The sequence below is a fragment of the Syngnathus scovelli genome, unplaced genomic scaffold (genome assembly GCF_024217435.2).
Source record: "Syngnathus scovelli strain Florida unplaced genomic scaffold, RoL_Ssco_1.2 HiC_scaffold_29, whole genome shotgun sequence".
Classification (NCBI taxonomy): Eukaryota; Metazoa; Chordata; class Actinopteri; order Syngnathiformes; family Syngnathidae; genus Syngnathus; species Syngnathus scovelli.
Genome location: NW_026061381.1, coordinates 158,404 through 172,198, shown reverse-complemented (window position 1 = coordinate 172,198; position 13,795 = coordinate 158,404). Strand labels below are relative to the sequence as shown.

Sequence of the window (13,795 nt, the reverse complement as noted above, 5' to 3'; positions counted from 1 at the left end):
AACCATATGTTACTCTAAACATTGGAGGCAGTGATGTTGAGTTTTTGTGTGATACCGGGGCTTGTAAAACCGTGATAAAAACTAAAGTCCCAAATCTAAAGGCCTCCCAAAATACTATTTGGGTGAAATCTGCTGATGGGCAGGTACACAAGGAGAGTATCTCTAATCCAGTTGAAGTGAGAGATAAGGAAACTGGAAGCATGGCTTCAGTTTCGATTGTCCTATCCCCAAAATGTCCCATAAACCTGTTGGGACGAGATCTGATGACTCGGTTGGGAATTGCAATAATTCCAGTAAAGGATGGCATGCGAGCATGTAGAGTGAGAGATGTGGACACATATGCTGCACAAGCAGGTGAACAGATTTGCTGCTCCTATGCCATCCCTCCTGAACGAAATCCTAAACTCCCAAGCAGATTGCTGAGTGAAGCTCGAAAACAATTGTCCCAACCTGAATCAGAAATGACTTGTACTGAATTACATGTCACCATGAATATTCTCACTGATCCACAAGATGACTATATTGGAAGTTTTCTCAGTGACACAGAAGTAACTTTAACAATCACTGCTCTGTACACTGATCGCAGGTCATTTGCAGCTGCCGCTGTGCTCTTGCCCGTTCCTCAGAAAGACAGATACAAATTGTCGGCTGTACCCCCCATCTCATTGTTTAAACCTCACAGTATAACGTGGGCAGATGTGGGTTCCCGAATTAAACTTGCTGGATCTGTGACTGATTATGAGGACAAAGGTGATGGGTGGAGCTACAGTACCAGTTGTGACGTGTGGAAGCAAACAGTGTGTGAAGTAGCTGTAGGCAGAGCAGGCGCTTGTGCGCTTCCCTGACTAGTTGACATTTATTTGAATGAAAAGGAGGAGGGGGAATTGGCTGGGCTTCCTGAAAAACTGTGGACCAAGGGCCCATCTGATGTAGGACTTTTAAAATCCATTTCCCCAGTACAGATCAAACCAAGATCAGAGTGGCGTCCAAGAGTTAAACAATATCCTTTAAAACAGGAGGCAATGAACGGGATTGCCCCTGTTATAAATGATCTTTTGACAGGAGGAATCATTAGGGAGTGTTCGGATTCTCCTTGCAACACTCCCATTTTTCCAGTCCAAAAGGCCGACAAAATTAATTGGCGAATGATACAAGATTTACGAGCAGTGAATGATGCAGTGCAAACAAGAGCACCCAATGTGCCTGACCCACACACACTTCTGAACACTTTGAAACCTAATCAGAAGTTTTTCACAGTAATTGATCTCAGCAATGCATTTTTCTCAGTGCCAATTCACCCAGACTCACAGTTTTGGTTCGCTTTTACCTTTAAAGGACAAAGCTATACATACACCAGATTGCCACAAGGATTTGCTGATAGTCCAACTATTTTCGTTCAAGCTATCATGGCCTGTTTGGCTGATTTTCAGATGTCAAACAAAAGCCAACTTCTAGTTTATGTAGATGATCTCCTGGTAGCCTCTGAAACTGAAGCTGCTTGCAAGGCACACTCCTTAGCATTGTTACTCTATCTCTGCAAAACAGGGAATAAAGTGAGCAAAAATAAGTTACAATGGGTCAGACAGGAAGTGAACTATTTAGGTCACACTTTGTCGGCTTCTGGAAGACAGATACAAAGAACCAGAAAGCAGATTATTTCAGATACACCGAAACCTGAAACAAAGAAACAAATGATGTCATTTTTGGGGCTCTGCAATTACTGCAGAGCATGGATCCCACATTATGAGGAAAAAACACAACCGCTGCTGGATATTGTGCATGGAGTTCCCATGACAATGACAGAAAAAATCATGTGGACACCAGTAGCGGATGATGCTTGTTAGAGATTTGCTCACTCCAACTTATTTTGCAAGAACCACACAGAAGACAAGGCAAGTTCTTTTAGACACCTGCAGGTGGAGAGATCACTCGCTACAGGAATGAAATCTGCCCTCCTTCCTGCACGTGGATATTTATTAAGAGAAACAGAGTGGGGGTATGGGTAGGCTGGCTAAAGCCCTTGCCCTCTAGTCTAAACATGTCAGGGGATGTTTTACGACCTTGTGATAAGGAGGACAAGGTAAGGTATTTATTACCTGTTGCATTCCAACATAATCCTACGATAAAGATAACCTGGAAAACCCTAACATCTCCCTCCTGATTTATCATATGATTATGCCACCCCAAACAACAAAGACAAGCAAGAAAAAAACATATATACGTATAATGAAGAAAGTAGAATGGTAAAAATAAAAACAACAAACAATGATAGCAACACATTCCAGTGAAGATGAGGCATTACCTCAAACTTATTGTGTAAGCGAAAAACCTGCTGGCCAGATGTTATTAGCAGGAAAATTCTTACACGGCCCCGTTGCCACAGGCGACCAGAATGCTATGAATAATAAAAAATAAAAAGAAAAACACAGAAACAGTACATCATTGTATCCATCACTTGCGAAGCATTTTCGATGGTCAAATCATCAAGTTTCTGTAAAACATGCTCAACAGAACAGCATCTACGCAATCCATGTTTCATCATCGTCATCACATCCGTCATCTCTAAGGAGTTGTATATGAACCTGGGCTACAGTAGAGGACACAAACTTCGACACAGCAGACTTCAAACATGGGATAACGCAGGTCGTAAACAAGCACAACACCATCAGCACAACAAGCACAGGAGACAGCAATTTCAACAGCAGTTGCCACCAGTTGCCAGAGAATAGCCATGAAAAGAAATCAAACTGATGTGGGACCTTGTCTTTAGACATGGCCTGCTGTAAGTTCTTCAGCGAATTCATGGCGTCGTTTATGTGGGTGTCATTTTCTCCTGGTATGTATGTGCAATAGGAAGTCCCAATGATGTGGCACACACCACCTTGTGCTGCCGTCAACAAGTCCAGGACCATCCTGTTTTGCAAGACCATCAGTCTAATAGCCTGAATCTCTCTATTTTGTCCATCGTTGACTTGCAGCGAGAGATTCACAAAGGATTGAAAACGATAGTTCAGTGTCTCGATGAAGAGCGATAGTTTCCCAACCCCAATCTGAGGGAAGAGCGCAAGGACAACTTTGTCTCCGGCAGACCATACTTTATGGTCCTCTGGAACGTTCGCACCCCAGACAGGGTCATGAGGGTCAAAGGTTGCAACTGCTCTGCGTCGACGTCCAGAAGAGTTGTGTGCTCCCGTCAGCAGATGATGTCGTATCCTGTAGGTGTGGTCTGTCACCCACACTGGTGCACACACTCCTGTCCAGTTGGCGGGCAGCATCGGATAAACCTTGTGACCACAAAGCCACCAGCCATTCTGTATGAAGTATGTTCCGTTCGATGGTGTAGCCATGTTGGTTGGAGAGCCCTCCCCACCTGAAATGGCTCTCTTATCTTGACACTCATCGGTGATGTCCAGAGCTCCCATCCAGTTTCCTCCTGGAGAGCAGTCGTCGTTAATGCAGACGTGGGTCTTGTTACCTTGGATGTAACATGTGTAATTCACTCCAGCTGGTCTCTCTGTGTAGGCCACTTGTGGTATTGTTCGTCCTCTAACAGTCACATTGAGATTTGTCCAGAATAGCTGATCACAGGCACCGTCAGCAAGTCCAGGGCGGTAAGGGTCGGCATCTTTGACTGCGACGGCACGGTGCTGATATCCAACTCCTCCCATGGATGCCATACATTTTGCTTCAGTGACATTCATTGCTCTGGCCTCCAAGCGAACTTGCGTGGAGGAAGGGGGGAGTTTCGAACACACATAGCATCCCTCCTGTGTGTGAGCTCTCACAGTGAACCTGACATACCGGTACCAAGTGTTGGTTTCGTATGGGTTTCTGGGGTCCCATGACCAGTCCTCAAAGTTCTCATCATGTGACCATCGTTTACCACGGGCAACATTGTCATTTGGTCTGTTCAGATGAGTCAATAGACCATAGCACGCTCCAACCACAACGCAGCAGAGGATCCATCTGGCATATGGAGCCCCGTTGCTACTAGGATGGCAGAGACACCGGGACATCCCCTCGCCTAGCGGAGTGGGGATCGATGAATTCTTCACCAACATTGAGACGCCTCACCCTAAACGACGGGGCCCCTTTGTAGTCAGCCTTCCCCACCACTCCGAATTAGGGGTCCAGCACTCTCTGCAACTTGCAGTGGCTGAGGTGAATCCAGCTGGGCCGTTGAGAAATTTTTACCGCCGTGGGAGTAGCAAGCAAAACTTGGAACGGTCCCTCCCACCGCGGGCTGGCCCAGTTCTTTCTTTTGATGACCTTGATGTAGACCCAGTCTCCTGGATTGATGGTGTTGTCCACCTGTGAGGGAGAGAGATCAGGCGGCAGTAAATTTGCATTTGACACATCTTTCAGTTTGAGCGTCCTGATTAGATAATCTGCCAAGGTCTGTTCTTCATCTGCTTTTTGCAAATCTGCAGGGAACACTGGTAGTCTATATGGTCTCCCATGTATGATTTCAAAAGGTGTTAGTCCTTCTGAAGTGGGAGTAATTCTCATATAGAGCTTCACTAAGTCGAGGCACTCTGGCCAAGGTCTGCCTGTTGTTTCCATGCATTTTTTCAACCTGCTTTTGATAGTAAAGTTTGCCCGTTCAACCAGGCCTGCGCTCGAAGGATGCCAAGCACAGTGGTTTTTTAACGTTATTCCAAGGTGTACAGCCATGTTCTGCACAACTTGGTTCACAAAATGTGGACCATTGTCACTGTAAATGGTTTGGGGGATGCCATGAGTTGGTATGATGGTTTTGCAGATAGCTTTTGCCACTGTTAAGGCATCTGCGCGTTTAGATGGAACTACTTCACCCATTTTGAAAATGCATCAATCATCACTAGGCAGTATTTGTAAGGTCCACTTTGTGTGAGTTCAATAAAATCCATATGCATGATTTGAAATGGATAAGAGGGTTTTGGAAATGAGCCTCTCTTAGGTCTCATGTTTCCTTGTGGATTATGTTTCACACAAACAGGACATGCTTTACAAAAAATTTTTAAGTAAGCATCTAAACCAAAGGTAGTGAATTGTTGATCTATGATGGACTTCATCCCTCCTGTCGACACATGGCAAGGCCCATGTGTCGCAAGCGCTGCTGCCTTAAAAAGTGATTTTGGTAAAACAGGTTTGTCATTGATGCGGTGGATATTATCTGTATCCACTATTGCACCTTTTGTCGTCCACATTCGTTTTTCCACCATTGGAGCATTGCCCTGCATATCTGTCAGTACAGTCTTATCTATGAGTTGTGTGTCCTCTGAACCCGTTAAAAAAATTTCATGGCCATGTCTCCCTGCAGCTGCTTCTTTTGCAATCTTGTCTGCTAATCTATTTCCATTTGAGACTTCATCTCTGCCAGTGGTGTGAGCAGCACATTTACACACAGCTAGTTTAGCATGTAAAAGAATGGCCTGCAACAAGTCTTTTAATAAGGAGGCATGGGTAACCGGCTTACCGGTTGATGTTGTCATCCCTCTGCGCTCCCATTGTTTCGCAAAATAGAACAGAGTAGAAAACGCATACTGACTGTCTGTGTATACAGTGACTTCCTTATCTTCTGCTAATTGACAAGCTCTTGTTAGAGCAATCAGCTCAGCAGCCTGTGCTGACCTGGTGTATGGAAGCTTCTCTGCTTCAACAATCTGGTTTGGCAATCTCACAATTGCATAACCACTTTGATTGTTTCCTTTAGGATCCTTTGAACATGATCCATCCACAAACCACTTTTCCCCCTTGTCAAGTGGCGTGTCACTTAAATCTTCTCTGGGCAGCTGTAGATGTTCTGTAGCATCCAAACAGTTATGTGGTGTTCCATCCCCTGGCAACGGGATCAACGTTGCTGGGTTAAGGATTGTGCACCTCTTTATCACAATGTGTGGTTGTGACAGAAGTATAGCAGTGTAGGACAGATGTCTGGCTGGTGACAAAAAGTTCATTTTGCTTTGCAGCAGCAGCACATCTACAGCATGTGGAACCAGCAGCTCCATTTTGTGAAAGAGCACCACATCTGCAGATTGTCTCACTGCAAGCGCCGCCGCGCATACTACTTGGACACAGTCTGGCAAAGACAGAGCCACTGGATCCAGTTTTTTTGAATAAAATGCAATTGGTCTTAGTTTGCTGCCATGACTCTGCAGTAACACTGAGGTCATAAAACCATTCCTGCAGTCTGCTGTTTGCACAAAGGTTTTATTGTAGTCTGGCAAGATAAGAGTTGTGGTTTCTATCAGAGCCTGTTTCAGCACTACAAAAGCATCATCCGCTGCTGGTGTCCACATGATTTTTTCTGTCATTGTCATGGGAACTTCATGCACAATACCCAGCAGCGGTTGTGTTTTTTCCGCATAATATGGGATCCATGCTCTGCAGTAATTGCAGAGCCCCAAAAACGACATCATTTGTTTTTTTGTTTCAGGTTTCGGTGTATCTGAAATAATCTGCTTTCTGGTTCTTTGTATCTGTCTTCCAGAAGCCGACAAAGTGTGACCTAAATAGTTCACTTCCTGTCTGACCCATTGTAACTTATTTTTGTTCACTTTATTCCCTGTTTTGCAGAGATAGTGTAACAATGCTAAGGAGTCTGCCTTGCAAGCAGCTTCAGTTTCAGAGGCTACCAGGAGATCATCTACATAAACTAGAAGTTGGCTTTTGTTTGACATCTGAAAATCAGCCAAACAGGCCATGATAGCTTGAACGAAAATAGTTGGACTATCAGCAAATCCTTGTGGCAATCTGGTGTATGTATAGCTTTGTCCTTTAAGAGGTAAAAGCGAACCAAAACTGTGAGTCTGGGTGAATTGGCACTGAGAAAAATGCATTGCTGAGATCAATTACTGTGAAATACTTCTGATTAGGTTTCAAAGTGTTCAGAAGTGTGTGTGGGTCAGGCACATTGGGTGCTCTTGTTTGCACTGCATCATTCACTGCTCGTAAATCTTGTATCATTCGCCAATTAATTTTGTCGGCCTTTTGGACTGGAAAAATGGGAGTGTTGCAAGGAGAATCCGAACACTCCCTAATGATTCCTCCTGTCAAAAGATAATTTATAACAGGGGCAATCCCGTTCATTGCCTCCTGTTTTAAAGGATATTGTTTAACTCTTGGACGCCACTCTGATCTTGGTTTGATCTGTACTGGGGAAATGGATTTTAAAAGTCCTACATCAGATGGGCCCTTGGTCCACAGTTTTTCAGGAAGCCCAGCCAATTCCCCCTCCTCCTTTTCATTCAAATAAATGTCAACTAGTCAGGGAAGCGCACAAGCGCCTGCTCTGCCTACAGCTACTTCACACACTGTTTGCTTCCACACGTCACAACTGGTACTGTAGCTCCACCCATCACCTTTGTCCTCATAATCAGTCACAGATCCAGCAAGTTTAATTCGGGAACCCACATCTGCCCACGTTATACTGTGAGGTTTAAACAATGAGATGGGGGGTACAGCCGACAATTTGTATCTGTCTTTCTGAGGAACGGGCAAGAGCACAGCGGCAGCTGCAAATGACCTGCGATCAGTGTACAGAGCAGTGATTGTTAAAGTTACTTCTGTGTCACTGAGAAAACTTCCAATATAGTCATCTTGTGGATCAGTGAGAATATTCATGGTGACATGTAATTCAGTACAAGTCATTTCTGATTCAGGTTGGGACAATTGTTTTCGAGCTTCACTCAGCAATCTGCTTGGGAGTTTAGGATTTCGTTCAGGAGGGATGGCATAGGAGCAGCAAATCTGTTCACCTGCTTGTGCAGCATATGTGTCCACATCTCTCACTCTACATGCTCGCATGCCATCCTTTACTGGAATTATTGCAATTCCCAACCGAGTCATCAGATCTCGTCCCAACAGGTTTATGGGACATTTTGGGGATAGGACAATCGAAACTGAAGCCATGCTTCCAGTTTCCTTATCTCTCACTTCAACTGGATTAGAGATACTCTCCTTGTGTACCTGCCCATCAGCAGATTTCACCCAAATAGTATTTTGGGAGGCCTTTAGATTTGGGACTTTAGTTTTTATCACGGTTTTACAAGCCCCAGTATCACACAAAAACTCAACATCACTGCCTCCAATGTTTAGAGTAACATATGGTTTTTCTTTTAATGCACTCAGAATGTCCCATGCTGTATGGACATCTACTATTTCTTCCTCTATAGGAGCACCAGAGATCAAAGGGGGGGGGTCTAGTCATGCTGAGAATTTGGCCTTTCCTCTGCCCCTCCCTGCACCCTTTGATTGATATTGTTTTGCAGAACGACACTCCCTTGCAAAGTGTCCTCGTTTCCCACAGTTCCAACAGTTGTCAGAATCTCGTGGGGGTTTTGAATTATATGGCTGCCTCCGACCTTGTTGGCCTCTACCTCTTCCTCTAACCTGCTGGGACCCTTGGAAGAAGACTGTTGTATCTTCATCTAGTTCATCATCATCATTATCTAGATGAAATACATCAGAACTTTTGCCTTTTTTGATCACTTTTTCAGCATGTCTGGCCCATTGCATAGTTGTTGTCACACTTGCAACATCCACTTCCACCAAATGTTTCCTCACCCAGTTGCCTATTTCAGGGCGGAAATTAGTGAGGAGCGCATTTTTAAGCTGTTGTTGATAAGCACTCTCAGCTGTATCATTGAATGGGATGCCACTATGCACCCTGAATTCTTTTTCAAATCTCAAACGAAAATCATCAGTATCTTCGCCAGGCTTCTGTTTTATTCCTGCCAAATGACCATAATTCGCTCGTCTTTGAAATATAGTTCGCACTCTTTGCACAAGACCATTCCATTGTGCTGCATACTCCTCTCCCAATTGATTTCCCTCAACGGGATAGGGAAAAGGCCCTTGATTATTTCTACCTGTATAATTTCCTCTAACCTTTGCCCAGTCTTTTCCCAAGGAGGACATTGCAGCTTCTCCTGCCTCATGTCTCAAATGGAAACAGATTAGCAGACAAAATTGCAAAAGAAGCAGCTGCAGGGAGACATGGCCATTAATTTTTTTTAATGGGTTCAGAGGACACACAACTCATAGATAAGACTGTACTGACAGATATGCAGGGCAATGCTCCAATGGTGGAAAAACGAATGTGGACGACAAAAGGTGCAATAGTGGATACAGATAATATCCACCGCATCAATGACAAACCTGTTTTACCAAAATCACTTTTTAAGGCAGCAGCGCTTGCGACACATGGGCCTTGCCATGTGTCGACAGGAGGGATGAAGTCCATCATAGATCAACAATTCACTACCTTTGGTTTAGATGCTTACTTAAAAAAATTTTGTAAAGCATGTCCTGTTTGTGTGAAACATAATCCACAAGGAAACATGAGATCTAAGAGAGGCTCATTTCCAAAACCCTCTTATCCATTTCAAAGCATGCATATGGATTTTATTGAACTCACACAAAGTGGACCTCACAAATACTGCCTAGTGATGATTGATGCATTTTCCAAATGGGTGGAAATAGTTCCATCTAAACATGCAGATGCCTTAACAGTGGCAAAAGCCATCTGCAAAACCATCATACCAACTCATGGCATCCCCCAAACCATTTACAGTGACAATGGTCCACACTTTGTGAACCAAGTTGTGCAGAACATGGCTGTACACCTTGGAATAACGTTAAAAAACCACTGTGCTTGGCATCCTTCGAGCGCAGGCCTGGTTGAACGGGCAAACTTTACTATCAAAAGCAGGTTGAAAAAATGCATGGAAACAACAGGCAGACCTTGGCCAGAGTGCCTCGACTTAGTGAAGCTCTATATGAGAATTACTCCCACTTCCGAAGGACTAACACCTTTTGAAGTCATACATGGGAGACCATACAGACTACCAGTGTTCCCTGCAGATTTGCAAAAAGCAGACGAAGAACAGACCTTGGCAGATTATCTAATCAGGACGCTCAAACTGAAAGATGTGTCCAATGCAAATTTACTGCCGCCTGATCGCTCCCCCTCACAGGTGGACAACCCCATCAATCCAGGAGACTGGGTCTACATCAAGGTCATCAAAAGAAAGAACTGGGCCAGCCCGCGGTGGGAGGGACCGTTTCAAGTTTTGCTCTCTACTCCCACGGCGGTTAAGATTTCTCAACGGCCCAGTTGGATTCACCTCAGCCACTGCAAGTTGCAGAGAGTGCTGGACCCCTAATTCGGAGTGGTGGGGAAGGCTAACTACAAAGGAGTCCCATCGTTTAGGGTGAGACGTCTCAATGTTGGTGAAGAATTCATCGATCCCCACTCCGCTAGGCGAGGGGATGTCCTGGTGTCTCTGCCATCCTAGTAGCAACGGGGCTCCATATGCCAGATGGATCCTCTGCTGCGTTGTGGTTGGAGCGTGCTATGGTCTATTGACTCATCTGAACAGACCAAATGACAATGTTGCCCGTGGAAAACGATGGTCGCATGATGAGAACTTTGAGGACTGGTCATGGGACCCCAGAAACCCATACGAAACCAACACTTGGTACCGGTATGTCAAGTTCACTGTGAGAGCTCACACACAGGAGGGGTGTTATGTGTGTTCGAAACTCCCCCCTTCCTCCACGCAAGTTCGCTTGGAGGCCAGAGCAATGAATGTCACTGAAGCAAAATGTATGGCATCCATGGGAGGAGTTGGATATCAGCACCGTGCCGTCACAGTCAAAGATGCCGACCCTTACCGCCCTGGACTTGCTGACGGTGCCTGTGATCAGCTATTCTGGACAAATCTCAATGTGACTGTTAGAGGACGAACAATACCACAAGTGGCCTACACAGAGAGACCAGCTGGAGTGAATTACACATGTTACATCCAAGGTAACAAGACCCACGTCTGCATTAACGACGACTGCTCTCCAGGAGGAAACTGGATGGGAGCTTTGGACATCACCGATGAGTGTCAAGATAAGAGAGCCATTTCAGGTGGTGAGGGCTCTCCAACGAACATGGCTACACCATCGAACGGAACATACTTCATACAGAATGGCTGGTGGCTTTGTGGTCAGGAGGTTTATCCGATGCTGCCCGCCAACTGGATAGGAGTGTGTGCACCAGTGTGGGTGACGGACCACACCTACAGGATACGACATCATCAGCTGACAGGAGCACACAACTCTTCTGGACGTCGACGCAGAGCAGTTGCAACCTTTGACCCTCATGACCCTGTCTGGGGTGTGAACGTTCCAGAGGACCATAAAGTATGGTCCGTCGGAGACAAAGTTGTCCTTGCGCTCTTCCCTCAGATTGGGGTTGGGAAACTATCGCTCTTCATCGAGACACTGAACTATCGTTTTCAATCCTTTGTGAATATCTCACTGCAAGTCAACGATGGACAAAATAGAGAGATTCAGGCTATTAGACTGATGGTCTTGCAAAACAGGATGGTTCTGGACTTGTTGACGGCAGCACAAAGTGGTGTGTGCCACATCATTGGGACTTCCTGTTGCACATACATACCAGGAGAAAATGACACCCACATCAACGACGCCATGAATTCACTGAAGAACTTACAGCAGGCCATGTCTAATGACAAGGTCCCACATCAGTTTGATTTCTTTTCGTGGCTATTCTCTGGCAACTGGTGGCAACTGCTTTTGAAATTGCTGTCTCCTGTGCTTGTTGTGCTGGTGGTGTTGTGCTTGTTTACGTCCTGCGTTATCCCATGTTTGAAGTCTGCTGTGTCGAAGTTTGTGTCCTCTACTGTAGCCCAAGTTCATATACAACTTCTTAGAGATGACGGATGTGATGACGATAATGAAGCGTGGATTGCGTAGATGCTGTTCTGTTGAGCATGTTTTACAGAAACTTGATGATTTGACCATCGAAAATGCTTCGCAAGTGATGGATACAATGATGTACTGTTTCTGTGTTTTTATTTTTTTATTGATAGCATTCTGGTCGCCTGTGGCAACGGGGCCGTGTAAGAATTTTCCTGCTAAATAACATCTGGCCAGCAGGTTTTTCGCTTACACAATAAGTTTGATCTGCGGTATTGAGGTAATGCCTCATCTTCACTGGAAAGTGTTGCTATCATTGGTTGTTGTTTTTTATTTTTACTATTCTTCTTTCTTCATTATACATATATATGTGTGTTTTGTTTTTTTTTACTTGTCTTTGTTGTTTGCGGTGGCATAATCATATGATAAAACAGGAGGGAGATGTTAGGGTTTTTCAAAGTATCCTTATCGTATGATTATGTTGGAATGCAACCGGTAATAAATAACCTACCTTGTCTCATCCTACACAAGGTCGTAAAACATCCCCTGATATGTTTTGACTAGAGCACAAGGGTTTCCTTTTCAGTCACTCTCACCCCCACTCTGTTCCTCCTAATAAATATGCCCTTGCAGGAAAGAGACTTCCCAGATTTCATTCCTGTAGCGAGTGATCTCTCCACCTGCAGGTGTCTAAAAGAACTTGCCTGTCTCCCGTGTGGTTCTTGCAAAATAAGTTGGAGTGAGCAAATCTCTAACACCCACCACCCTCTGCAGCGCCTTTTTGTCTGCAGCTAGGCAGCTGCCATGCCAAACAGAGACGTTGCTGGTCAGGATGCTCTCAATAGCACCTCTGTAGAAGGTGGTGAGTGCAGAGGTGGGGAGGTCGGCTCTTCTCATCCTTCTCAGGAAGTGGAGTCGTGTCTGCGCCTTCTTGACCAGCGCAGTGATGTTGGTAGTCCATGAGAGGTCATCAGTGATGTGCACTCCCAGGAACTTTGTGCTTTTCACAGACTCTACTGCACTGCCGTTGATGATGAGTGGGATGTGTGTTGGTTGTTTCTTTCTGAAGTCCACAGTGATTTCTTTTGTTTTGTTTACGTTGAGAAGCAGATTGTTCCTATCACACCAGGTGATGAGTTGCTGTACCTCCTCTCTGTATGCTGAGTCATCGTTGTCTTTGATGAGGCCCACCACTGTTGTGTCATCTGCAAATTTGATGATGTGATTCGTTTCAAATCTGGCAGAGCAGTCGTGGGTCATCAGCGTGAACAGCAGGGGGGATAGCACACATCCTTGCGGCACCCCGGTGTTTATGATGGTGGTCGCTGACTGTCTGCGGTCTGTTCGTTAGAAAGTCCAGCAGCCAGTTGCACAGTGAAGTGCTGACGCCTATTTTACTCAGCTTATTCACCAGATGTTGGGGGATGACTGTGTTGAACGCAGAGCTGAAGTCAATGAACAGCATCCGCGCGTGACTGTTTTTGTTCTCCAGATGAGCCAGGCAGAGGTGGAGTGCTGTTGCTATGGCGTGACGGGTCCCTTGATCGAATTGACTAACAATATTGCTTTAAGCTGTTACAGAATACATTTTTAGCCAAGCAAAGAAATCAAGAAGTAAAAAAATCACATTTGTGCTTCTCCAAACAATTTATGTCACGCCACTATTCTCATAGTGACGGGTCCCTTGATCGAATTGACTAACAATATTGCTTTAAGCTGTTACAGAATACATTTTTAGCCAAGCAAAGAAATCAAAAAGTAAAAAAAAAATCACATTTGTGCGTCCATGCGTGACTCACAATCCGACACCGTGTTCCTGTTTTATTTCTATTTTAACTTGCTTAGCTTATTTTGGCCCCTTTTTTGGTCTCATGTTGTGGTCTGGCGCCATCTTTTGGACATATTTGGAATTTCAGCTCTGCCAATTTATTCCTGTGAACAATCCATATTTTACCATTTGCACCATCTCTTCCCCCCATGTTACATCACAGTAGAAATGGGTCACTATCAAAGCAGAGTAGCAGACCTGGAGTCAGCGCTGAAGCAACAAGGACAGGTAAGCTTATCAATGAGCACACCTTTTTCTCAGACAAAATAGCTA

At 44.9% G+C, this 13,795-nt stretch overlaps 1 protein-coding gene across 23 annotated transcripts in view; it reads left to right on the top strand.

The window, feature by feature from the left end:
- Nucleotides 1–13,795, top strand: part of LOC125993444 (janus kinase and microtubule-interacting protein 3-like) — a 45,352-nt gene that overhangs the window by 23,745 nt on the left and 7,812 nt on the right. For 10 of the 23 annotated variants that reach the window (XM_049762016.2, XM_049762017.2, XM_068649782.1 and 7 more), the window contains one exon: nt 13,686–13,750. In XM_049762016.2, the coding sequence (XP_049617973.1) occupies nt 13,691–13,750 (60 nt within the window). In that variant the 5' untranslated portion in view covers nt 13,686–13,690. Of the gene's footprint in view, nt 1–4,819; nt 13,751–13,795 lie in introns of those variants that run through there. The other 13 variants (XM_068649781.1, XM_068649779.1, XM_068649778.1 and 10 more) reach the window with 4 other exon arrangements.